The sequence below is a fragment of the Oncorhynchus gorbuscha genome, linkage group LG17 (assembly GCF_021184085.1).
Source record: "Oncorhynchus gorbuscha isolate QuinsamMale2020 ecotype Even-year linkage group LG17, OgorEven_v1.0, whole genome shotgun sequence".
NCBI lineage: Eukaryota > Metazoa > Chordata > Actinopteri > Salmoniformes > Salmonidae > Oncorhynchus > Oncorhynchus gorbuscha.
Window position 1 is genome coordinate 42,183,230 of NC_060189.1, and position 26,021 is coordinate 42,209,250.

At 41.7% G+C, this 26,021-nt stretch overlaps 1 protein-coding gene across 6 annotated transcripts; it reads left to right on the forward strand.

Annotated features, from left to right (window-relative positions):
- Nucleotides 1-9,310: 9,310 nt before the first annotated feature.
- LOC124001948 (sodium-dependent multivitamin transporter-like) lies at nucleotides 9,311-25,552 on the forward strand. Of its 6 annotated transcripts, none has more exons than XM_046309120.1 (18): nucleotides 9,311-9,782; nucleotides 14,968-15,116; nucleotides 15,304-15,776; nucleotides 16,002-16,067; nucleotides 16,185-16,236; nucleotides 16,533-16,600; nucleotides 16,859-17,013; nucleotides 17,820-17,960; nucleotides 18,239-18,368; nucleotides 18,626-18,714; nucleotides 18,858-18,970; nucleotides 19,252-19,322; nucleotides 19,423-19,509; nucleotides 19,673-19,866; nucleotides 21,483-21,542; nucleotides 23,139-23,245; nucleotides 23,485-23,606; nucleotides 24,474-25,552. In XM_046309120.1, the coding sequence occupies exons 3-18, from the start codon at nucleotides 15,429-15,431 to the stop codon at nucleotides 24,612-24,614; spliced, it is 1,944 nt and encodes a 647-aa protein (XP_046165076.1). In that variant the 5' UTR covers nucleotides 9,311-9,782; nucleotides 14,968-15,116; nucleotides 15,304-15,428; the 3' UTR covers nucleotides 24,615-25,552. The 6 variants fall into 6 exon arrangements, with proteins under 6 accessions (XP_046165076.1, XP_046165073.1, XP_046165078.1 ...); XM_046309117.1 differs by having other exon boundaries at nucleotides 15,033-15,116; XM_046309119.1 differs by lacking the exon at nucleotides 9,311-9,782 and adding an exon at nucleotides 11,704-11,761 and having other exon boundaries at nucleotides 15,033-15,116.
- Nucleotides 25,553-26,021: the final 469 nt, after the last annotated feature.

The following is a 26,021-nucleotide window of genomic DNA, read 5'->3' on the forward strand; positions in this document are numbered from 1 at the left end:
AATAATTTGATAGAACACTAAATAGAATGTGATACAAATATCTACATAATAAGAATCACATAACATTCAGGTCATGTGCATTATCAACCAAGTTGATCAACCAAATGTTATGTTTGGTGTGAAACAATGTTCAGTTTGGTAGTAGATGGAGAGATGTCACTGGAGGTCCCATCATTGTGGGTTCATGACATTGATGACAATCTTTCCCTGGTTTCTATTGGCTTCTATGTGTCTGTGTTCATCAGCTATCTTCTCCAGGGTAAACATGCTGCCGATCACTGGCCTCAGCAGGCAGGGGGAGGTGATAGGGTCTGAGAAGTGAGGTAGTGCCCTTTCTGAGAAGGCTCTCACCAGATCTGCACAGGACAAAACACATGGACACACACTTTACATTCAGGAAGTATTAACAAATACAGTGCTGTAGGGGAAAGGCATAATTATTTCATTGCATGATGTGCGAGTTAGAGGTTTGAGAGCAGCAGGTTGCTTAGCAGTTAAGAACATTGGACCAGTAACCGAAAGGTTGCTAGTTCGAATCCCCGAGCTGACTAAGTGAAACATATATTGGCGTGCCCTTGAGCAAGCCACATGGGTCGCTGTCAATAATGGCTAATCAGGGGGAGTAGGATATGCAAAAAACTGTACTGTACTCATTACTTAGAGAGACTTGGTCATTTCTTCAAACAATCATCTTTATTTAATATTGATTAATTATTGCAATAATAAAACCGTCAACCCTGTTAGGCTGAGAGCCTACCCTTTACAGACAATGCACAGTTTATATAGCTGATACCCAGAATGCTTGGTTCCACCACTCCCATATAGATTGGGGGGGGGGCATCATAAGCCACATTGGGTTCATCATCTGGTCATCTGCCTCTGGTGCTGTCTCCCAGATGCCAGGATAATTAGGAATACTGAGGCCTTTGTTCTGTTCCTCCAGGCTTGCTCTATCTTGGTGACTCCCACCATATCTTATCGATGGAATGCCAGCTGTAGGTTTTTAATCACCAAGCCATCACTTAATCAGTTGCCAGCCCAAGCTCCATAAAGACTCCTCTCAGTTAACTCAGAAAGGAGAGAGTCTTAAGAACCTTACTCTATTAAATAAAACAACAATTTGGTGCATAAATATCACACAACCTTGTAATCCTGCTACCACGTCCTCTCCCAGTTGGACCCACCAATGCACTCTAGAATGACATCTGCTAAAAAATATATATATATATATTTTAAGACTACTTTGATTAAATGTTTTCTCTGCATATATGTATCTCTCTGTATGTGTAAGATTTGTACACACCCACTGAGTTGTTTGCATATAATAGACATATTATCAAAAACTCATTCAATGTTGCAAGCACAAACCTTTGATTCATAATTAAACTGCATGGAATGGCAAATGCTCTACATCAGATCGCAAGGCGCTACAGAGGGAAAGTGAGTACAGCTCAGTACATCACTGGGGCCAAACTCATCCAGGACCTCTATACCAGGCGGTGTCAAGGCACTAAAAATGCTCAAAGACTCCAGCCACCCATAGACTGTCCTCTCTGCTGCTGCACGGCAAGCAGTACTGCTGAACAGTTAATCAAATGACTATCCGGACTATTTACATTGACCCCTTTATTATTGTTGTTTATTGAATTTATGCATTGACTGTCTTACGCTGGCTCCTATGCGCACTCACTAAACTCTGCCCACACACTCACACATACTACACTGACACTCCAACACACACACACACACAACATACACTCACACACAAAAAAACGCACACACATGCATATTGGCGTCACACACAAACACGCTTTTCCACATAGGCTGTTGCTACTCTATTATCTATCCTAAATAGCTAGTCACTTTTACCCCAACATATACTGAACAAAAATATAAATGCATCACGCAACAATTTCATTGATTTTACTGAGTTACAGTTCATATGAGGAAATCAGTCAATTGGCCCTAATCTATGGATTCCACGACTGGGAATGCAGATATGCATCTGTTACAGAATAAAATGGGCCTCACAATGGGCCTCAGGATCTCATCACTGTATTTTTGTGCATTCCAATTGCCATGGATAAAATGCAATTGTGTTCATTGTCTGTAGTTTATGCCTGCCCATACCATAACCCCACTGCCACCATGGGGCACTCTGTTCACAACGTTGACATCAGCAAACCACTCGCCCACACGATTCCATACACATGGTCTGTGGTTGTGAGGCCAGTTGGACGTTCTGCCAAATTCTCTAAAACGACATTGGAGGTGGCTTATGGTAAAGAAATGAACATTTAGTTCCCTGGCAAAGCTCTGGTGGAAATTCTTGCAGTCTGCATGCCAATTGGACACTCCCTCAAATCTTCAGACATCTGTGACATTGTGTTGTGTGACAAAACTGCACATTTTAGAGTGGCCTTTTATCGTCCCCAGCACAAGGTGCACCTGTGTAATGATCCTGCTGTTTAATCCGCTTCTTGATTTGCCACACCTGTCAGGTGGATGGATTCTCTTGGCAAAGGAAACATGCTAAACAGGGATGTAAACACATTTGTGCACTACATTTGGGAGAAATATGTTTTTGTTTTGTATATGGAACATTTCGGGGATCATTTATTTCAGCTCATGAAACCAACACTTTACAACACTAACACTTTCCCTACGGTGAAGCATGTTGGTGGCAACATCATGCTGTGGGGATGTTTTTCAGCGGCAGGGACTGGGAGACTAGTCAGGATTGAAGCAAAGATGAATGGAGCAAAGTACATTAAGTTTCTTGATGAAAAGCTGCTCCAGAGTGCTGAGGATCTCAGACAACGACCCTAAGCACACAGCCAAGACAACACAGGAGTGAGTGGCTTTGGGACAAGTCTCTGAATGTCCTTGAGTGGCCCAGCCAGAGCCTGGACTTGAACCCAATCAAACATCTCTGGAGAAACCCATCCAACCTGACAGAGATTGAGAGGATCTGCAGAGAAGAATGGGTGAAACTTCCCAAATACAGGTGTGCCAAGCTTGTAGCATCATACCCAAGAAGACATGAGGCTGTAATCGCTGCCAAAGCTGCTTCAACAAAGTACTGAGTAAAGGGACTAAATACTTATGTAAATGTAATTTTCCCATTTAATACTAAATTTGCAAACATTTCAAAACCTGGTTTTGCTTTGCCATTATGGGGTAGTGTGTGTTTTTTGATTGATGAGGGGAAAAGGCTGTAAAATAGCAAAATGTGGAAAGTCAAGGGGCACATACAGTTGAAGTCAGAAGTTTACATACACCTTAGCCAAATACATTTAAACGTAGTTTTTCACAATTCCAAACATTTAATCCTATTCAAAAAAATCTGTTTTAGGTCAGTTCGGATCACCACTTATTTTAAGAATGTGAAATGTCAGAATAGTAGAGATCATTATTTATTTCAGCTTTTATTTCTTACATTCCCAGTGGGTCAGAAGTTTACATACACTCAATTAGTATTTGGTAGCATTGCCTTTAAATTGTTTAACTTAGGTCACACGTTTCAGGTAGCCTTCCACAAGCTTCCCACAATAAGTTGGGTGAATTTTGGCCCATTTCTCCTGACAGTGCTGGTGTAACCGAGTCAGGAGTGTAGGTGTTATGCAGGTGAATGAGGACCCAAAAGCGACTTAACGAAAACAGAGTCTTTATTCCAGTCTTAGACAAAAGCGATAATCCTGGATATTATCTAGGTGAAAGCAAAAACAGGAAAACTGAAATCCACTCGTCAGTAGAAAGGAATGACTGGAGACGCGACCACAGACTGCAGGTCGCTTCGGGAAGGCACCGGCCGTAGCTGACATTGACACCTGCTCACACGCAGCATCTGAGGAAGGTAAAACACGACAGGGCGGAACAAGGACACAGAACAGCGAACATCATACAAGGATCCGACAAGGACAGAAGCGGAAAACAGAGGGAGAAATAGGGACTCTAATCAGAGGGCAAAATAGGGGACAGGTGTGAAAAGAGTAAATGAGGTATTTTTTTTTTTTTTTTTTTTTTAACCAGGCAAGTCAGTTAAGAACATATTCTTATTTTCAATGACGGCCTGGGAACAGTGGGTTAACTGCCTGTTCAGGGGCAGAACGACAGATTTGTACCTTGTCAGCTCGGGGGGTTTGAACTCACAACCTTCCGGTTACTAGTCCAACGCTCTAACCACTAGGAAAATGAGGAACAGCTGGGAGCAGGAACGGAACGATAGAGAGAGAGCGAGAGAGCGAGAGAGGGAGGGGGAGAGAGAGGGATAGAAAGAGGGAAAGAACCTAATAAGACCAGCAGAGGGAAACGAATAGAAGGGAAGCACAGAGACAAGACATGATAATCAATGACAAAACATGACAGTAGGCCTCCTTGCTCGCGCACGCTTTTCCAGTTCTGTTCCACAAATTTTGTGTAGGATTGAGGTCAGGGCTTTGTGATGGCCATTCCAATACATTGACTTTGTTGTCCTTAAGCCATTTTGCCACAACTTTGGAAGTATGCTTGGGGTCATTGTCCATTTGGAAGACCCATTTGCCACCAAGCTTTAACTTCCTGACAGATTTTTCTCACCTTTATTTAACAAGGTAGGCACGTTGAGAACAAGTGTTTCCAGTTTCAGAGATTACTGATGTCTTGAGATGTTGCTTCAATATATGAACATAATTTTCCATCCTCATGAAGCCATCTATTTTGTGAAGTGCACCAGTCCCTCCTGTTACGGTTTTCTTCTGGTGAAAGAGAGGAGGACCAAAATGCAGCGTGGTTATCTTTAATGACATCTTTAATGAAAGATGAAAAATACAAACAATTTACAAAAACAATAAACGTAACGTGAAAACTGACAACAGTCCTAACTGGTGCAAAAAACAGAGACAGGAACAATCACCCACCAAATACTCAAAGAATATGGCTGACTAAATATGGTTCCCAATCAGAGACAACGATAAACACCTGTCTCTGATTGAGAACCACTCTAGGCAACCATAGACTTACCTAGAATACTATACTAAACACAACCCCACGACCAGGGCATGACACCTCCTGCAGCAAAGCACCTCCACATGATGCTGCCACCCCCGTGCTTCATGGTTGGGATGGTGTTCTTCAGCTTGCAAGCATCCCCCTTTTTCCTCCAAACATAACGACAGTCATTATGGCCAATCAGTTCTATTTTTGTTTCACCAGACCGGAGGAAATTTCTCCAAAAAGTACAATGTTTGTCCCCATGTGCAGTTGCAAACCATAGTCTGGCTTTTTTATGGCGGTTTTGGAGCAGTGGCTTCTTCCTTGCTGAGCGGCCTTTCAGGCTATGTCGATATAGGACTCGTTTTACTATGGATATAGATACTTTTGTACCTGTTTCCTCCAGCATCTTCAAAATGTCCTTTGCTGTTGTTCTCGGATTGATTTGCACTTTTAGCACCAAAGTACGTTCATCTCTAGGAGACAGAATGCGTCTCCTTCCTAAGCGGTATGACGGCTGCGTGGTCCCATGGTGTTTATACTTGCGTACTATTGTTTGTACAGATGAACGTGCTACCTTCAGGCGTTTGGAAATTGCTCCCAAGGATGAACCAGACTTGTGGAGGTCTACAATTATTTTTCTGAGGTCTTGGCTTATTTCTTTTGATTTTATAATGTCAAGCAAAGAGGCACTGAGTTTGAAGGTAGGCCTTGAAATACATCCACAGGTACACCTCCAATTGACTCGAATTATGTCAGTTAGCCTATGAGAGCTTCTAAAGCCATGACATCACTTTCTGTAATTTTCCAACCTGTTTAAAGGCACAGTCAACTTAGTGTATGTAAACTTCTGACCCACTGGAATTGTGATACAGTGAATTTTAAGTGAAATAATTTGTCTGTAAACAATTGTTGGAAAAATTACTTGTGTCATGCACAAAGTAGATGTCCTAATCAACTTGCTAAAACTATAATTTGATAACAAGAAATTTTGTGGAGTGGTTGAAAAATGAGTTTTAATGACTCCAACCTAAGTGTATGTAAACTTCCGACTTCAACTGTATATATTAGTGTAGTTTTAGTTATAAAAATTGCCTAACGGTCGCAATTAGCGCTAACTAGCTAATGTTAAATATCTCTGCCCTCGTGAACTAGTTAGTCGTGGACTGTCACTGTCCATGGACTCTGGAGAAAAGCCTTACTACACAAACTATGAGCTAACGTAACTAGGTAGCTAAACGTTAGATAAATACTCCCGCCCTGCTGGGATAACTTTAGCTAGCATGTCACCACGTGGAAAAGTGACTACACGAACGGTGAGTTAACCATAACTAGCTAGCTAGCTAGCGTTCAAAGGACTTATGGGCTCAATGTTTTCCCATACAAAACATGAACATGACTAATCAAATGACCTGTGAAGTCAGTTACACATGTCAGCAGGGATGGAAATTAAGTAGACAATATGTCAAACTGGCCTGACACAGCAAACATTGCATGGCACCGATTTAGGACCTGAATGTAGAAATTGTGGTCTGCTGGCCAGTGCCTAAAACCCTTATGTTTACATCCTTGCACATCAGTGCCTTTCAGACGATCCCCCTATCACTGTTAGCCTTGAGGTCACTGAGGAGGACCAAGGGTTTTACCTTTCCTCTTGAGAATTTGAGTCAGAAGTACAGTCACATAACTCATCGCAATACTTCACCTCTTCTGACAAATAGTACCCTAGACTGTCCTGATTATCTAGTTGAGCATTCCAGATAATTCCTCCATCCCAGCAGAAATGTCCCATCCACATAGTAGGACTTTAGATGTGCAGATAGACCAAAGCCCAGTCTATTTTACTGTTACTGTAGTCAAGTTGTTGGGTATGGTATTTACATATAGATATACCATTTTAGTAATCAACATAGCTAGCTAGTAAAAGTAACTATTTTTGGTGGTCTTTCAGACGGGCGGACCTGAAACCCAGTGACAATGCTCGGGTCTGCAGTTGCCATTTTACATTGAGAAAGATAAATGGCCCTGTATTTACCAGGAAAAGAAGCTCCACACAACAAAAGGGTTAAGAAATAATTTAAACATCACATATACACATTTCTGCGATAAAATGCCACGTGAATTGTTTTACTGAATGAAACTGAGGAGATGCACTCAGACTAGCCTTTGTGATTTAACTTATGAACAGGCAGGAATGACTGGGGCTTTCAGCAAGTAAGACACGGGGTAAGAAATAGTTTGAACATCACAGATATAAATTACCAATGTGCCCATCATAAAGTTAACTACATTACTTTAGTTGGCTGCTTTGAGCAAAACGTATGTTATATAACCTAATGTGTGTATGAACTATGTGTAATCATTTTTGGGACCATAGGCTTCCCTGAAAACAGGTACTGACAGGAGGCGTGACTAGAACACTGATCCAGTGTACCCTCAAATAAAGGTAAAAACAGAAACTGACTTGTTCAAAAATTATTTACAGGATATTTACAGATGTTCACTGTTGCAGTTCCTATTTTGGGAGCATGTGGTCCTTGAGAAACTCTAATCCAGCAAGAGGTTGTCATTCTGGATGTGGATGAAGCAAGTGTTCCTTCTAGAGATATGAACCTGCCCTTGGACCTGGTGCCAGTAAGGATGGTCTTCACTGAGCCTGTCAGACCCTCCCTCCTCCTGAATATAAAAATCATTCAACTTCACTGCCTCTTCAATGGTAAGGTCCCTTGCACCCTATGGACACAACCTCCACCACTGCTGTGGTACCCAGCAGACCATCTGGTGAGGCACCCAGGATCCCAGACCATATGACCCAAAGCCCTGACTCCTGCACATCCATCTCTGTAGCCATGTTGAATGCCTTGATTTCTCCAAAAAAGTACAATCTTTGTCCCCATGTGCAGTTGCAAACTGTAGTCTGGATTTTTTTTTATGGTGGTTTTGGAGCAGTGGTTTCTTCCTTGCTCGTTTTCCTGTGGATATAGATACTTTTGTACCGGTTTCCTCTTCGTTATCTGTGCCCCACTTTGCAGACAACACCCCATCTAATGACTAAACACCTTGAAATCAAATCACATTTTATTGGTCACATACACATGGTTAGCAGATGTTATTGCAAGTGTAGCAAAATGCATCTGTTGTAAGAACTGTGCTATATAAATAGTTTGATTTTATTGATGACATTAGTTTTAGAATATTGTAATGAAACAGCAGGGAGCAGATCTCGAACCCTCGACCTTCTAGCCCGAGGTCCGGCGTGCTATCGACTGTGCCGCAAAAGTATGCTCGTGCGGCAGAGTCGATTTCCGCGCTTATAAACCCAGGGCCGTTACAATATTAATAAACTGTCATTTTCACGAGGACAAATACAGTTTTTCCATAAACTTTTAATTGACACCTTGGGATTTTATCACTTGACATCAATCATATAGTGGGATGGATTCAATAAATCAAAGACTGTGTGAATGCATTTACCACTCTGAATAAATAAATGCTGTGCCCTTTTGAAGATTTGTCTGGACATGAAACTACAATACAGGCTGGATGTCTAAAAGTCAATTTGAATGTCAATAGATTTTTAGATTCCTTTTCAATGACATTCTAGAACTGAATTATCACTCGTCGAAGTCTGGTATCTGAGTAATCTATAATTGATTAAGTGGCTCTTTTAGAATGTTGACAGATGTGTAGGAAACAATGTATTGTTAAGATGCTCAAACTTAATTTAATAGCTACACTCACTGACACAGGATAAGCTTTACCCTTATGCTGGCCCTGACCAAACTGGTTAATTGCCCTTCACTATAGCTGCACTTCTCAAAATGGCCAGACTTCCAGTGGTCTTCTCCCCTTTTAATGCTCATCCTTGAAAAATGCCACGTACTGTACAAAGACTTATCTAGTCTAAAACAACATTATTTTTTTGATCTACTATTCTGCTAACTAGCTAGCTAAAGTGTAGTCAGTGGCTAGCTAAGACATACAAAGGGGACGCACATTCATGGATTGGGCACAAACGTGATCACGCTGGTGAATGGTAGCTGACAGTGTGATTCGAGATGAGGTGCAGGAGCTCCCTGCAGGAATTCGTAGTCTTGCTGAAGTCTTCTCTGTTGCTAATTAGCATTTTCGAGGAGAATATATTGAGAACACTCAACTTGTCCTAGATAATTACATGGCTATCAAAACGTAAGCCTACACGAAACACAGACCTATGAAGTAGTTCTAAAATTGAAAAATGATTGGAACCATTACCGGGTTTTCCCGCTAGGTTTTATGGGTATTATATAGTGTCCACTGTGCTGTCGATGACCCAGCCCACTTTCTAGGCATGAGTAATTGCAAGAGAAAAGCGCTATAATCATCATGGACAACAAATGTTTACAAATGATTGCTTTCAATGAAGAACTAAAACATTCTTATGATCAATGAGGTACATTTAAATGATAAAAGTGAAGAATAATGGTGTATCTTTAGATGCTAATGTATCATATTCTAGGTGTTTGTTAACAAACCAAAACGTGCCATTCTTGAACAACGGAGACATGGATGAGTCATCCCCATGTGTCGTTTTGCAGATAACCATCTCTAGATAACTTCAGAACATTTTTGAATTTCTGAAGCTTTTTGAGAGGCTTTTGATTTTCGCTTATTACCTATGGGACAATTGTCATCAGATTTGGAGATGATGTCTGGTCCAAAGTAAACCACGTTTTCAACGCATGCAACCTTGTCGCGATGCATGATGACAGGACATAGATTTACAAAAGTGCTGGATTGGAAGTTGACTGTCGGCACCACATCTTATACAGGTAAGATGTAGTCAATGGTACATGGCCGTATATACATACGTATGAGGACACTGGTATTTTGTACACAAATAAAATACATGTCAACATATAAATATTGTTCCGAGTATTGATTAAACAAACCTCAGAACACTTATATTCTTGATCTGACCGACTTCTATGTGTAGGCCGTCAAATTAAAGTTACAAATAAAGTTGTTTTTGACGAAAAATGTATGTGTCACTTTCACAAGGTTGGAGTAATAACATAGCTTTACTTTACTCATTGACTTCTCAAACCCCTGGTCTGTTTCGCAAGCGTTCCCTGAAGGTTTAGAACCTCTTTGCTCACGTGCTTTCAAAAGGATAACTCCGTACTCTCGAAGAAGGGTGCAATTGCGGCTTGTAATTCGGGGCGTTCCTGCATGTGGGTATTCCTGCATCTTCAGGAACCTCTCTTTATCCCTGTATTGGTAATTTAAAAAAAAGAAGATATATCAGGCGGGGGGAGTGTGTCTTGGGAAATGGCGACTGTGCTTGAATCTGAAAGTGCGGCAAGTGAAGAGTGTGATAATGAATGAAAAATAGTGAAATCAAAGAATGGAACAAAATGAGCTAAAGTTGTAGAAGAAAAGTACTGTTCCAATAATACATTTCTTATTGGACTGTGTTTTCTGGACAAGGGGGTTCATTTGGGAAATACACTTGTAATATTGAGGACTGTGAAGAAAGCAGTGGGAAAGGTGGATTCAATAAAGGTGACTAGAAGCGGCCTTGTTTTGGTGAATTGTGTCGATGAAGAACAGAAGAAGCGTGCAATGGATCTGGCAAAATTGCACACGTCAGAAGTACCTGTATTCCTCTTCGGAGCAGGACGCCTGCCAAAGGAGTTATAGCTGGAGTATCGTTGGATTTTTTTAACCTTTATTTAAAAAGGCAAGTCAGTTAAGAACAAATTCTTATTTATAATGACAGCCTACCCCAGCCAAACCTGGAAGGCACTGGGCCAATTGTGCACTGGCCTATGGGACACCCGATCACAGCTGGTTGTGATACAGACCAGGATCAAACCAGGGTCTGTAGTGACGATTCTAGCACTGAGATGCAGTGCCTTAGACCACTGTGACACTCGGGAGCCACCAATGAGGAGTACCTTAGTCAGAAAATCCCAAGAGTGGTCGGTGCACTTCGCATGACCCGTATGGTAAATAGAACAAAGGAGAAAAGCCTATCAATATTATTGTGGTTTGAGGAGACTACCTGAACATGTGAAACTTGGATGCGTGTGTGGTGAGAGCATTTGTCCAACCATTACAGTGTGGGAATTGTAAAGGATATGGTCACGTATCAAATGTTTGCAGATGGGAAAAGTAGTGTATTGAAGAATCAGTGAATGGAACATGTGGTGGGGTTCATACTCCAGACTGAAGGAGGTCAAGGTGTCAAGGATCAGGACTGTGCACCGGATCTCCTATGTGGAGGCGGTGAAGAGAGTTGAAGAGGAAAGTGTTGAAGATATGGCGGTGGATGCATTGCAACCAGTTGCTAGTGTTTTAAGTCAATTGATTTATCTGGATACACTCATTGTGAAGAAAGATGCTTTTGTGGCATTTTTAGCCACAGTGACTAATTGTACAGCACAAGTGTCCAAGAAGTTCAACATCATTATATCTGTAGCCTAGAAGTTTTTGTGGCTCCAAGAGTTCATGGCAAGAACTATTGTAGCTAGGATATGTCCCACCCCACAGGACTCTTCCGAGACTGTGTAGGGACCTGATTTAGATTTTTTTTATTTACAGAAAAGCAGGTTGATTATGTTTAGTTAATTTATTTTTTGATAGTTGGTATGATATTTTATTATTTTTTTACCCACATTATTTCATTTTTTGGGGATCCTTATTATCCACCCACACAGTGGGTGGCAGAATCCAGAACCAATTGTTGCGAACGCCATTACACCATAGAAGAAGAACGGTGACAGGCGGGGTCGCTCCGGTACAGTAGGTAGGTGACGTTATGCACAATAACGTTGGATGGCTGCAGAAGAAGGGCGGGGGCGATAGCCGTACACAGTGGCCTTCGTCACCGCATTTCTGTTAACGACAACGAGGGCAGGTGGGAGTAAAAGGCACTGTGTGCTAGCTAAGCCAGCTCGTCCGGTACAATGCAGGTTGGGGCGACACTGTGTGCTAACTAACTAGCAAATTGTTAGCTAACACGCGGTGTCGCCCCAGCCTCCCGTCTATTGTGCTAGCGGGAAACAGGAGCGACATTCGCACCCGTCTGTGACACGGGTTTTCTCCGGTACACAGTCGGCGGGAGCGACACCGTGTGCTAGCTAACCAGTTAGCTAGTGTGCTGTCTCCCCAGCCTCCCATCTGCTCTGGTGGCGACACCCATCTGCTCTCTGACACCGGTAGACCGTGTCAGAGACGTGAAACGAACTACCCCATCTCTCAGTCGGTGAAGTAGGCAACAAGAGACGCTGCTGAAAGTGTGTTTTGCTAGATGCTGGACGAGGCACGTTTAAAACCGCCCCGCGACAGCGGCCGTGTCAACATATATCCAAAAACAAATCATATCAGATTCTCTGAGAATGAGTACACAACTGGTAATTAGTCGCTTATATACAGGATACGCAAGGGTGAAAGTACTCTGGTACGGCACCACAGTCAAATAAATAGTTGGGGTACGCCGTAAAAATAATACACGAGCCAAAACAGAATGTAAAGGAAAATGTAGGCTATTACACTATTATGTATCATTACCGTATGAAAATTAGCGATTGGACTTAGCCTACGCTATAGCCTACGCTCCCAAATGCGATGTGGTTCGACGAGGACACTTGACATTTTTCCAAGGCAGAGATTAGGTGCCGCCACCGAGACGCGTGCGTACAGAGCAGTAGATTTTTGGTGTTTTGTGTAACATGTCTATTTCCATTTACCACTGTTTGGAGGCTTGAAATATGTTGCGAGTGAATGAACGTGCGCAGATAGTCTAGTAAAGAAGTGGCACAGTGATTCCCTGAGGAATTGGTGTCGGGGCACCATGTGTGGTTCCCTGAGGAACCGGATAAACAAATAACTTTAAAAAATGTTTCAAAATGAACATCTCCACATGGCCCATCTTCCTTATAGGCCTACATTAAAATGCAATCGATTCCTGTGACCACCCATGTGTAAAATGTATGCAGGCATGACTGTAAGTCACTTTTATAGGATAAAATGCAATCGATTCCTGTAAATGGCATATATGTATAGGCATGACTGTAAGTCACTTTGGATAAAAGCGTCTGCTAAATGGCATATATATATATATATATATACATATACACACACACACACACTGCTCAAAAAATAAAGGTAACACTAAAAATAACACATCCTAGATCTGAATGAATGAAATATTCTTATTTAATACTTTTTTCTTTACATAGTTGACTGTGCTGACAACAAAATCACACAAAAATTATCAATGGAAATCAAATTTATCAACCCATGGAGGTCTGGATTTGGAGTGACACTCAAAATTAAAGTGGAAAACCACACTACAGGCTGATCCAACTTTGATGTAATGTCCTTAAAACAAGTCAAAATGAGGCTCAGTAGTGTGTGTGGCCTCCACGTGCCTGTATGACCTCCCTACAACGCCTGGGCATGCTCCTGATGAGGTGTCGGATGGTCTCCTGAGGGATCCCCTCCCAGACCTGGACGAAAGCATCCGCCAACTCCTGGACAGTCTGTGGTGGATGGAGCGAGACATGATGTCCCAGATGTGCTCAATTGGATTCAGGTCTGGGGAAGGTGCGGGCCAGTCCATAGGATCAATGCCTTCCTCTTGCAGGAACTGCTGACACTCCAGCCACATGAGGTCTAGCATTGTCTTGCATTTGGAGGAACCCAGGGCCAACCGCACCAGCATGTGGTCTCACAAGGGGTCTGAGGATCTAATCTCGGTACCTAATGGCAGTCAGGCTACCTCTGGCGAGCACACGGAGGGCTGTGCGGCCCCCCAAAGAAATGCCACCCCACACCATGACTGATCCACCGCCAATCCGGTCATGCTGGAGGATGTTGCAGGCAGCAGAACGTTCTCCACGACGTCTCCAGACTCTGTCACGTCTGTCACGTGCTCAGTGTGAACCTGCTTTCATCTGTGAAGAGCACAGGGCGCCAGTGGTGAATTTGCCAATCTTGGTATTCTCTGGCAAATGCCAAACGTCCTGCACGGTGTTGGGCTGTAAAGCGCAACCCCCACCTGTGGACGTCAGGGCCCTCATACCACCCCCATGGAGTCTGTTTCTGACCGTTTGAGCAGACACATGCACATTTGTGGCCTGCTGGAGGTCATTTTGCAGGGCTCTGGCAGTGCTCCTCCTTGCACAAAGGCAGAGGTAGCGGTCCTGCTGCTGGGTTGTTGCCCTCCTACGGCTTCCTCCACGCCTCCTGATGTACTGGCCTGTCTCCTGGTAGCGCCTCCATTCTCTGGACACTACGCTGACAGTCACAGCAAACCTTCTTGCCACAGCTCGCATTGATGTGTCATCCTGGATGAGCTGCACTACCTGAGCCACTTGTGTGGGTTGTTAGACTCCTTCTCATGCTACCACTAGAGTGAAAGCACCGCCAGCATTCAAAAGTGACCAAAACATCAGCCAGGAAGCATAGGAACTGAGAAGTGGTCTGTGGTTACCACCTGCAGAACCACTCCTTTATTGGGGGTGTCTTGCTAATTGCCTATAATTTACACCTGTTGCCTATTCTATTTGCACAACAGCATGTGAAATTTATTGTCAATCAGTGTTGCTTCCTAAGTGGACAGTTTGATTTCACAGAAGTGTGATTGACTTTGAGTTACATTGTGTTGTTTAAGTGTTCCCTTTATTTTTTTGAGCAGTGTATATTAACATGAAAATCTCCACGTCTCATGTTTTTATAGGCCTACATTAAAATGCAAACATTACAGCTCTAAAAATGTCCTACGTATTTGTTTCCGCGCTAATGCTACATGTCAGTGTGAATAATTTCTCATATTTTCAGGGCTATAACATTACAGTTGTATACCTAATAGGCTATGTGTTTGTAGTTCAACTAAGGTGTATTAACTAATGGCCGTCAAGGTGATAATGGCTGGGATCATTTTTTGCTTGTTTTTTCCGTTCTCCAAATAGCGTTTTAAACGTTTTTTTTATTTGTTTAAAAATGCAGTTAAGCTGACAACTGCAATGCAATGGCAGTAATGGAAAATCTCTTCTGACTTGCCCTTCGTAAAGATGGTGATCTGAAAGCTTGTGGAGGCAATTTATCCTGCTCGTCAAATTGTCTTTTCCAGAAGGATGTTTTGGACTGAAGGAGAGGTATGTGAAAGCTTCTTGAAATGACGATGTGCTTTAAATAGATTTATTGTGGCAAACAATAACTTTGACCTAATTCATCATACTCAAACCAAGTTTGGGTTTCTTGAGGGAGTAGTTAGGTAGGTAGTTACCAATAAAGGCAGCATTCCGAGTTAATCAAAATGTTTCCCCCCATATTTTATTACAGTGTATCTGGAATCTGTGCAAGGCTGTTGGGCAAAAACTCTCCCCTTACGCCGCGGAGACGTCCCCTCCACATCCATCTCCATCCCATTTAGCCACAGTAGCCATATCCTGATCACTGGCTCCAAGATGGATCCTTTGGAAAGAATGCACTTCACCACTATCGACTATGTCATATTTGCCCTCTTGCTGGTGGCATCCATGGGCATAGGGCTGTATTACGCCCTGTCAGGGGGTCGGCAGCGCACCACTCAAGAGTTCCTGCTAGCGGACCGGAGCATGAGCTGCCTTCCTGTATCCCTGTCACTTATCGCTACATTTCAGTCAGCGGTGGCTATAGTGGGCGTGCCGGCAGAGATCTATACCCATGGCACTCAGTACTGGTTCATAGGCTGTGCTTACATCTTGGGCCTATTAATTCCAGCACATGTTTTCATTCCTGTGTTCTACAGGCTGCATCTTACCAGCGCTTACCAGGTACGTACTTATAGGTTCTTTGCAAACTTAACCCCTGATGGAGAGAAGTCTTTGGAATTAAAATATGTAGGCTAATACCAGTTGAAATGTATAGACCTAGCTTTTAAAGCCTGCTAAGGAGTTTACATAGTATTGGTTTCTGGTAGGGAAATAAATAATGAATAAATACATTCTGAATATACTGATGTGTATATGTCACTTAGTGATAGTATTGTTTCTTTTCAGTATCTGGAACTGCGCTTTAGCAAACCAGTGCGTATCTGTGGAACACTTACCTTCATCTTTCAGACAGTAAGATCCATACATACCAGATGCAATAATAAAGACATAAACAAGTAAAATAAAGAACTTGTAAATGTTGTTGATGATCAGTTTTTCCACTGATATGACTGCTGCTATCTCTTGCAGGTCATCTATATGGGTGTTTGTGTGTACACTCCGGCCGTAGCACTCAATGCAGGTCAGTAATTTAGGCTTTGCTTTTAGGATTTACAGACCGTGATAAGTTTAACACTTTAATGGCGGGTTATGGCTGTCTCCAAGACATAGATCAAGCGTCGTCCAGGACTCAAATGCATCCAGGGACATTCTCAGTTGAAAGAGTTTTTTTTTTAGTCCAGGACTAGGCTTAATCTGTGTCTGGGAAACTGGAAATGTTACTGTGTTTTGTGCCATGAGTAGGTTATCTAGAATTATGCTAAATGCACATTATGAATGAGTAAAGGTTGCTTAATTTGGTTCCATGCTTCCCTATAGTTACTGGCTTTGATCTATGGGGAGCAGTACTGGCCACTGGACTGGTGTGTACACTGTATACTACTCTGGTAAGTGGTTCTTTGTTATTTTCAGAGTTTGTAAATAAGCTGTTATTACACAATGGTAAATAAACTGGAAATACGACAATCTAAAGTACAAATCAAATGTACTCATGAAGAAAAAAAAGTTTACCGTTGACATTATGAAATGTCATTGCGAAGTGTCCTTTTTTTCTCTATATCTTTAGATGTAACATCAGCCATTATAAGCTTGAAGCCTATATGATAATAGGCTCTATGCCTCTGTGTTGTACCTGGTCCTGACAGGGAGGCCTGAAGGCAGTGATCTGGACAGATGTCTTCCAGACCATAGTGATGTTTGCTGGCCAGCTGACGGTCATTGTGGTGGGGGTCCAGCAGACTGGAGGGTTAGCAGAGGTCTGGAGGAAGGTCTGGGAGGGGAACCGTATCTCTGGCATAGAGTGAGTAGACAGACTGGTTACTATCTTCATGTATTGAAGCGATGACTGGCGATCCTGTTAAATAAGGACATCTTAAATTCCACCCACTGGCTCCAGGTCATCTACAAGTCTCTGCTAGGTAAAGCCCCGTCTTATCTCAGCTCAATGGTCACCATAGCAGCACCTAGCAGCGCGTAGCACGCGCTCCAGCAGGTATATCTCACTGGTCACCCCCAAAGCCAATTCTTCCTTTGGCCGCCTCTCCTTCCAGTTCTCTGCTGCCAATGACTGGAACGAACTGCAAAAATCACTAAAGCTGGAGACTCTTATCTCCCTCACTAGCTTTAAGCACCAGCTGTCACAGCAGCTCACAGATCACTGCACCTGTAAATAGCCCATCCAACTATCTCATCCTCATTCCCATACTGCATTTATTTATTTATTTATCTTGCTCCTTTGCACCCCAGTATGTCTACTTGCACATTAATCTTCTGCACATTCTACCATTCCAGTGTTTAATTGCTATATTGTAATTACCCTCGCCACCATGGCCTATTTATCGCCTTTACCTCCCTTATCCTATCTCATTTGCACATGCTGTATATATATACCTTTTCTACTGTATTATTGATTGCATGTTTGTGTAACTCTGTGTTGTTGTATGTGTCAAACTGCTTTGCTTTATCTTGGCCAGGTCGCAGTTGCAAATGAGAACTTGTTCTCAACTAGTCGACCTGGTTAAATAAAGGTGAAATAAAAAATAAATAAATGTTCCAGTTCTAATATTCCAATTCTATGTTCTCTCTCTTGTCATGTCTGTTCTACAGCCTGAATCCTGACCCTACGGAGAGGTACACATTCTGGACCCTGGGGGTGGGAGGGATCTTCCTGATGCTGTCTCTGTACGGGGTCAACCAGGCCCAGGTCCAGAGATACCTCAGCTCCAAGACCGAGCGGGAAGCCATCATGTAAGACTGCATGTACCACACTCCATACACAACACCACATTACAGTACATACACATGGAATCATGTAGCTCAGTTGGTAGAGCATGGCGCTTGTAACGCCAGGGTAGTGGGTTCGATCCCCGGGACCACCCATACGTAGAATGTATGCACACATGACTGTAAGTCGCTTTGGATAAAAGCGTCTGCTAAATGGCATATATTATTATTATTATATATTATGGTAATACCATTGTAATGGTATGGATACTGACCTATTTTAATACGTTGTGATTCTGCAGGTCTTGCTACATGGTGTTTCCCTTTCTACAGGTAGCTCTAGCTCTGAGCTGTGCCATGGGGCTGGTCATGTTTGCGCGTTACTGTGGGGAGGACCAATTTCACAAAATAGGCAACTTATCAAAAAATGAGGTCAGTAGAAGTGTGTGAGTGTTATTATTTTGGTTTTTCAGACATCATTAATCATTAGAGTATTGTAGCTTGTGGTTTAAGTCATCTGCAATTTAGCAGTCAGCAGATGTTTTTATTCAAATTTACCTACAGTACAGTGAGTGCATACATTTTTTGTGTCTGTGATCTCCAGTGAGAATTGAACCCACAAACCTGGTGTAGCTAGTGCCACACTCTTACCTACAGTACACCAACCATTATGTGTTCTCTATCCACAGATGGTGTTATACTTTGTTATGGACATGCTGCAGGATCTACCTGGTCTGTCTGGACTGTTTATAGCTTGCGTATTTAGTGCAGCTCTCAGGTATGTCAATCAATCAATATTTTTAACACCCTTCGTCACAAAGGGCTTTACATTAACCCAGCCTAGACATCCAGAACAAGCAGAAGCATAGGATCAGAGGGGTGCTTTGGTGTTGACACTTAGTTTCATGTTTGTCTCCACAGCACCATCTCGTCAGCCTTTAACTCTCTGGCCACAGTGACCTTGGAGGATCTGATCAAACCACACTGCTCATCCATGACAGAGGCCAGGGCCACCCTGCTCTCCAAGGGACTGGGTACGTTGAGATCTCCTGGGCCCTGTCCAGAAACAACCCCTAGACCTTATCCCCTAGGACCCAGCCACTTCATGTACAGTAGATCAGATCAAGTGCCTATGGGGTAGGGACTAGGGGTTATTTCTGAACGGGGCCCTGCTCACTGTTGACAGTGTCTCTTAACTTATTTGTAAATTCTACATCATGCTTTCCTCACTTTACCTGTGAGATGTTTTCTAAGACGGCACTCATATAATATCAACATTAAAGAGTGACATTTACTTTTTCTGTTTCTGAACTAGCATGTTCATATGGACTGATGTGCCTGGCTATGGCCTATTTAACCCACTTGATGAGTGATTCCGTTTTGCAAGTAAGGACAACATTTGATATATTGGAATAACTTACTGTATTTAGTTAAAACTCAAATATTATGTTTGATTCTGACATTTTTGTATTTATTTAAATTCAAGGCTGCTTTCAAAATCTTTGGAATGGTTGGTGGTCCTCTTCTTGGCATCTTCTGTCTCGGGATGTTCATTCCTTGGGCTAACTCTACTGTAAGTACTCAATGTATATAGTGAGGGCATACATTTTTAGTATGTGAATGTGATCCCTGTGGGAATCAAACTTAGCGCCATGCCGGGTTACTCTAAATGCTGATGTAAAAAGGTCAAGACTCAATCAATACATTTGATTGATTGAGGTACTGTGTTTCTCCAGGGTGCCCTGGCGGGTTTGGGGTCAGGCCTGGTGATGGCCTTCTGGGTGGGCATCGGGAGCATCGTAACCCGTACCTCTGGTGGTCCTGCTGCTGTGTCTCATTTCAACTGCACTGCTGTACAACTCTCAGAAAACATCACCACAGCCATAGGGACTGCACTCAATAGTACTGCTGTGCCTACTAGTACATCCAGGTAAGAGTCTTAGTGTATCATGAAAAGCTCAATAAAAATCAAATGTACGTGTCATAAGAGGCAAAGAACAACTAATAATCAGATCATCTGAAAGTATTCTATTTAGTTTGCTTATAGATTTAAATGTACAGCGGGGAGAACAAGTATTTGATACACTGCCGATTTTGCAGGTTTTCCAACTTACAAAGCATGTAGAGGTCTGTAATGTTTATCATAGGTACACTTCAACTGTGAGAGACGGAATCTAAAACAAAAATCCAGAAAATCACATTGTATGCTTTTTAAGTAATTCATTTGCATTTTATTACATGACATAAGTATTTGATACATCAGAAAAGCAGAACTTAGTATTTGGTACAGAAACCTTTGTTTGCAATTACAGAGATCATACGTTTCCTGTAGTTCTTGACCAGGTTTGCACACACTGCAGCAGGGATTTTTGCCCACTCCTCCATACAGTCCTTCTCCAGATCCTTCAGATTTCGGGGCTGTCGCTGGGCAATATGGACTTTCAGCTCCCTCCAAAGATTTTCTATTGGGTTAAGGTCTGGAGACTGGCTAGGCCACTCCAGGACCTTGAGATGCTTCTTATGGAGCCACTCCTTAGTTCCCCTGGCTGTGTGTTTCGGGTCGTTGTCATGCTGGAAGACCCAGCCACGACCCATCTTCAATGCTCTTACTGAGGGAAGGAGGTTGTTCGCCAAGATCTGGCGATACATGGTCCCATCCATCCTCCCCTCAATACGGTGCCGTCGTCCTGTCCCCTTTGCAGAAAAGCATCCCCAAAGAATGATGTTTCCACCTCCATGCTTCACGGTTGGGATGGTGTTCTTGGGGTTGTACTCATCCTTCTTCCTCCAAACACGGTGAGTGGAGTTTAGACCAAAAAGCTCTATTTCTGTCTCATCAGACCACATGACTTTCTCCCATTCCTCCTCTGGATAATCCAGATGGTCATTGGCAAACTTCAGACGGGCCTGGACATGCGCTGGCTTGAGTAGGGGGACATTGCGTGCGCTGCAGGATTTTAATCCATGACGGCGTAGTGTGTTACTAATGGTTTTCTTTGAAACTGTGGTCCCAGCTCTCTTCAGGTCATTGACCAGGTCCTACCGTGTAGTTCTGGGCTGATCCCTCACCTTCCTCATGATCATTGATGCCCCACGAGGTGAGATCTTGCATGGAGCCCCAGACCAAGGGTGATTGATCGTCATCTTGAACTTCTTCCATTTTCAAATAATTGCGCTAACAGTTGTTGCCTTCTCACCAAGCTGCTTGCATATTGTCATGTAGCCCATCCCAGCCTTGTGCAGGTCTACAATTTTAGCCCTGATGTCCATACACAGCTCTCTGGTCTTGGCCATTGTGGAGAGGTTGTAGTCTGTTTGATTGAGTGTGTGGACAGGTGTCTTTTATACAGGTAACGAGTTCAAACAGTTGCAGTTAATACAGGTAATGAGTGGAGAACAGGAGGGCTTCTTAAAGAAAAACAAACATGTCTGTGAGATCCGGAATTCTTACTGGTTAGTAGGTGATCAAATACTTATGTCATGCAATAAAATGCAAATTAATTACTTAAAAATCATACAATGTGATTTTCTGGATTTTTGTTTTAGATTCCGTCTCTCACAGTTGAAGTGTACCTATGAATCAAATTACAGACGTCTACATGCTTTGTAAGTAGGAAAACATGCAAAATCGGCAGTTTATCAAATACTTGTTCTCCCCACTGTATATATTTTTTTGTCAGTGGTCTACACAATACCCCATAATGTCGAAATGGAATTATGTTTTTAGACATTTTTAAAATTAATTAAAACCTAAAATGTTTGGAGTCGAGTATTCAACCCCTTTGTTATGGAAAGTCTAAATACGTTCAGGAGTAGAAATGTGCTCTTAACAAGTCACATAATAAGTGCAATAAGTGTTTAAAACCGCTGCAGGATCAGTGGGTCTCCCGCGTGCCAGTTGAGCGAACGTAGGCTAATGCAATTAGCATGAGGTTGTAAGTAACCAGAAAATTTCCTAGGGCATAAACATGTCTGATATTGGCAGACAGCTTACATTCTTGTTAATCTAACTGCACTGTCAAATTTACATTAGCTATTACAGTGAAAGAATACCATGCTATTGTTTGAAGGAGAGTGCAGTTATGAACTAGAAAGTTATTAATAAACCAATTAGGCAAATTTGGGCAGTCTTGATAAAACATTTTGAACAGAAATACAATGGTTCATTGGATCAGTCTAAAACTTTGCACATACACAGCTGCCATCTAGTGGCCAAAATCTAAATTGTGCCTAGATTCCTATGTCGTATATTGATTGGCCTTTCTCGTGCATTTCAACAATGATGGTACAAAAATAATACTAAAAAACACATGGTTTTTCTTTGTATTATCTAATGTATTATATTCTCCTATATTATTTTAACAATTCCACAACCTGCCAAGTTTTTCCTTTCAAATGGTATCAAGAATATGCATATCCTTCCTTCAGGTCCTGAGCCTGGTTAGATTTGGGTATGTCATTTTCGTCAAAATTTTAAAAAGAGTCTGATCCTTAATTAACATGATTTTTTAATAAATGTAAGGCCCCTAAGTCAAGCAGTGAATTTCAAACACAGATTCAACCACAAAGACCAGGGAGCTTTTCCAATGCTTTGCAAAGAATGGTACCTATTGGTAGAGGAGTAAAAATACAAAAAAAGCAGACATTGAATATTCCTTTGAACATGGTGAATTTATTAATTACAATTTTGGATGGTGTGTCAATACACCCAGTCACTACAAAGATACAGGTGTACTTCCTAACTCAGTTGCCGGAGTAAAAAAAAAACATGCTCAGGGATTTCACCATGAGGCCAATGGTGACTTTAAAACAGTAACAGAGTTTAACGGCTGTGATGTTAGGGGAAAACAACTGAGGATGGATCAACAACATTGTAGTTACTCCACAATACTAACCTAATTGACAGGAGTGAAAAGGACGCATGTACAGAATAAAACAGGCATCCTGTTTGCAACAAGGCACTAATGTAATACTGCAAAAAATGTGTCAAAGCAATTTACTTTTTGTCCTGAAAACAAAATGTTTAGATCTTATCCAATAGAACACATTACTGAGTACCACTCTCCATATTTTCAAGCATAGAAACAAAACAAAATGTGGAATAAGTTAAGGGTTATGAATACTTTCTGAAGGCACTGTAGATGCAATTTTGTAATAAATCTTGTGATTTTATTTTAACTATGTCTTTCAACTGTTCTATAGCCAACCAATGGGTCTGCAGAGATTCTACTCCTTATCCTTCATGTGGTACAGTGCTCTCAGCTCTTTCACTGTGGTGATCACAGGGTTGATTGTTAGCTTTCTCACAGGTAGGGGAGAGCTCTTGATCATTACCATAGAAGATGCAATTAGGGCTGGTTTTCCAGACACATATTAAACCTACTCCTGGACTAAAAAGCATGCTCAATGGAGATTGATATTCTTCATTGAGCATGCCTTTTAATCAGGGACTACACTTAATCTCTGTCTGGTAAATTATACCAATAATTTTCACAACAGATTCTGAATTAAATTAATCTAATTGGTTGGATTTTATCTTTAATTTAAGGACCAATGAAAGAGGAGGATGTGACCCCAGGCACTCTGTATCCTCTGTTGGGCAACATGCTGTTCTTTGTACCAGATAACCTCAAACAAAATCTGTGCTGCGCCACCCCACTGGAGCACAGGGTAAGTCAACAGAGCACATGGGCTCATCACACTCACAGTTCAGGATTGTGTTCATTAGTGGAAACCACATCAAAAAGCAACAAAACGTTTTGCAACAAGAACAATTATTAATTATTGGACAAGGTCTGGTCCTCAGGGCTGCAGTAAACACAGGGCTGCATTCAGCAGGCACAACATAATGGAACGTTCAGATAGAATGTTATGTTTGTCTGGCGTGTAGAATAAGGAATCACGTCAGTTCCATTCATGACGTTTCTATCTGCAGCATTCCACAATGTTTGCTTCCTGAAGGTTCCCCTGATGCATTTATAGCAGAGGGGGCTATGCATTCAAGATAGGCTGGAATTCAATCATTGCAGATAAGAAGATTTCCACACTGTACTTTCAGCAAGTGTGTACAGCAGACAAACGTTTAAAAGTCCATTGTGGAAAACCCACCTTCGTCAATGATTGACCTCTGGCTTCAGTTAAAATATGTTCTATTGTTTTGGGTCTGTGTGAGACATTTCAACAACGCTACAGTGCCTTCAGAAAGTATTTCCACCCCTTTACTTTTTACACATTTTATTGTTACAGTATCGACTCGGATGTGAATACATATGTAAATTGAATATTTCAGTATTTCATTTTAATAAATTAGCAAACATTTCTAAAAACATGTTTTCACTTTGTCATTATGGGGTATTGTGTGTAGATGGGTGAGAGAAAAAAAACATATTTAATTCATTTTGAATTCAGGGGGTATGAATACTTTCTGAAGGCACTATGTGCTATTGTATCAAGGGTACTTAACATTACCCATTATCTTATCTCAACGTGAATTAACTCTTGGTGAGTTGTTTATAGTGTATGTTTTTGTACGAGTAGCCAATCATCCAGGAATGTCCACCTGCACAACACAAGGAAAATAATGTTCAGGCCGTCTACACAGAAGAAGAAGAGGAGGAGAGGCTGAACTTTCTTCCCACTTCTCCCACACCTGTTACGGAACACGAGACAACTGTGTGATGCACAGAGACACTTCCATAACCTCATGTTATGCCGTGGCACACGGGGCAGTGAAATGGTCCACACCATTTTATGTCACTGTTTTTCACAGTGGACCTGTTCTTTTGAGGAGATGTGATGTCGGGAGTGACTCTTATTTTAAAACTTTGCTTCAGGTTTGTAATTCAAGTGACTGGATAAAAAATGCACTGGGACTGTACATGTATGTATATTGTACATGACGCATGGCAATACCAAATGTACGTAGAGTATTACGTATTCTGGAAATCAAAAGATAAACCCGATGCCATATTATCTAGTTCTGAGGAATTCAGATTTGAATGGACCGGATGTATAAATGCAAAATATCTGGTTTATGTTTCCTCTCATTACCACATATTACCACAGATAAGAGGAAACCCAGAGGCCGGCAGTGGGAGCAGAATGGTTTTGGCAGACATTCTGCCAATATTCTCAACGACCAAACATTTTATGTCCAAACAGTTTTCTGTTTCTAAAACTACAATCTGTAACCAACTGAGAGGACTGCATTTTGTAGACTTTACCCTTTGCCAAAGTTTGAAAAAAGTTAAGGAGTGCAAGGGTGAATTGAGTTATTGCACACCCACACTTTAGAATAGGCAACAGAAATATGCAAATAAATGCTAGAACGTGCCAATGGGATCTCACTAGCTTGTGAATGTCCTGCCCACTCTGATTAATTTGCTCCCATTGGAAACTACAGGCTCTGTTCAATTTTGGGTTAGTTATATCTTTGATATCACTATGCTACTGTCAATGAGAAATATCTTTAATTTGTGGAACTGAGTAGTTCTTTCAGTAATGTGATCCGGTGAACAACTTTGTCATGTTGGCCTGTTGTCGAAGCAGAAAATATTTTTGTAAAATTATACTGAGACTGTTTTGTTAGAAAATAAAATCTTAAACATTTCAATGTATTTCAGGTTTCACAGTCCTTTACTGCTGCTGATCATTTTTCTTTATTACGAACAGTATAATTATCTATTTGTTTTTTAGTGTAAAGTTAGTATTGAGTTGGCAGGGAAAGGCAGTGTTCCTGAATATCCAGTGAGTAGGAGACTCGGATGTGATGAAGTTGGTAGAGATGAATGAGGAGGAGAGGAAGCCTGCCCTCTTGGAGGTATGGTACATCATCACATGTCTGGCCAAACAAAGACAACATGGGAAGAAATTATTGATATCACCAGAAAAATTGTTACGTTTGTAATAAACATTGGAAATCTTTCTCACCAGAGCTCTCACAATAAAAACTGCAATTCAGTCGAGACAAATATGCAGACAATGCTACATCAACCCTATACAGTACAGCATTGGTATAATAACAACCCTCATTGTGGAGCCAAAACACAATGTTGAAGGGATGGTTAGCCCAAATGATTTAAATTA

Coding starts and splice junctions, on each gene's coding strand:
- LOC124001948 (XM_046309120.1), top strand. CDS start 15,429: ATGGATCCTTTGGAAAGAATGCACTTCACCACTATCGACTATGTCATA. Junction 18,715..18,857: donor GTATTTAGTGCAGCTCTCAG/GTATGTCAATCA, acceptor TTGTCTCCACAG/CACCATCTCGTCAGCCTTTA. Junction 19,510..19,672: donor TTCCTTGGGCTAACTCTACT/GTAAGTACTCAA, acceptor GTGTTTCTCCAG/GGTGCCCTGGCGGGTTTGGG.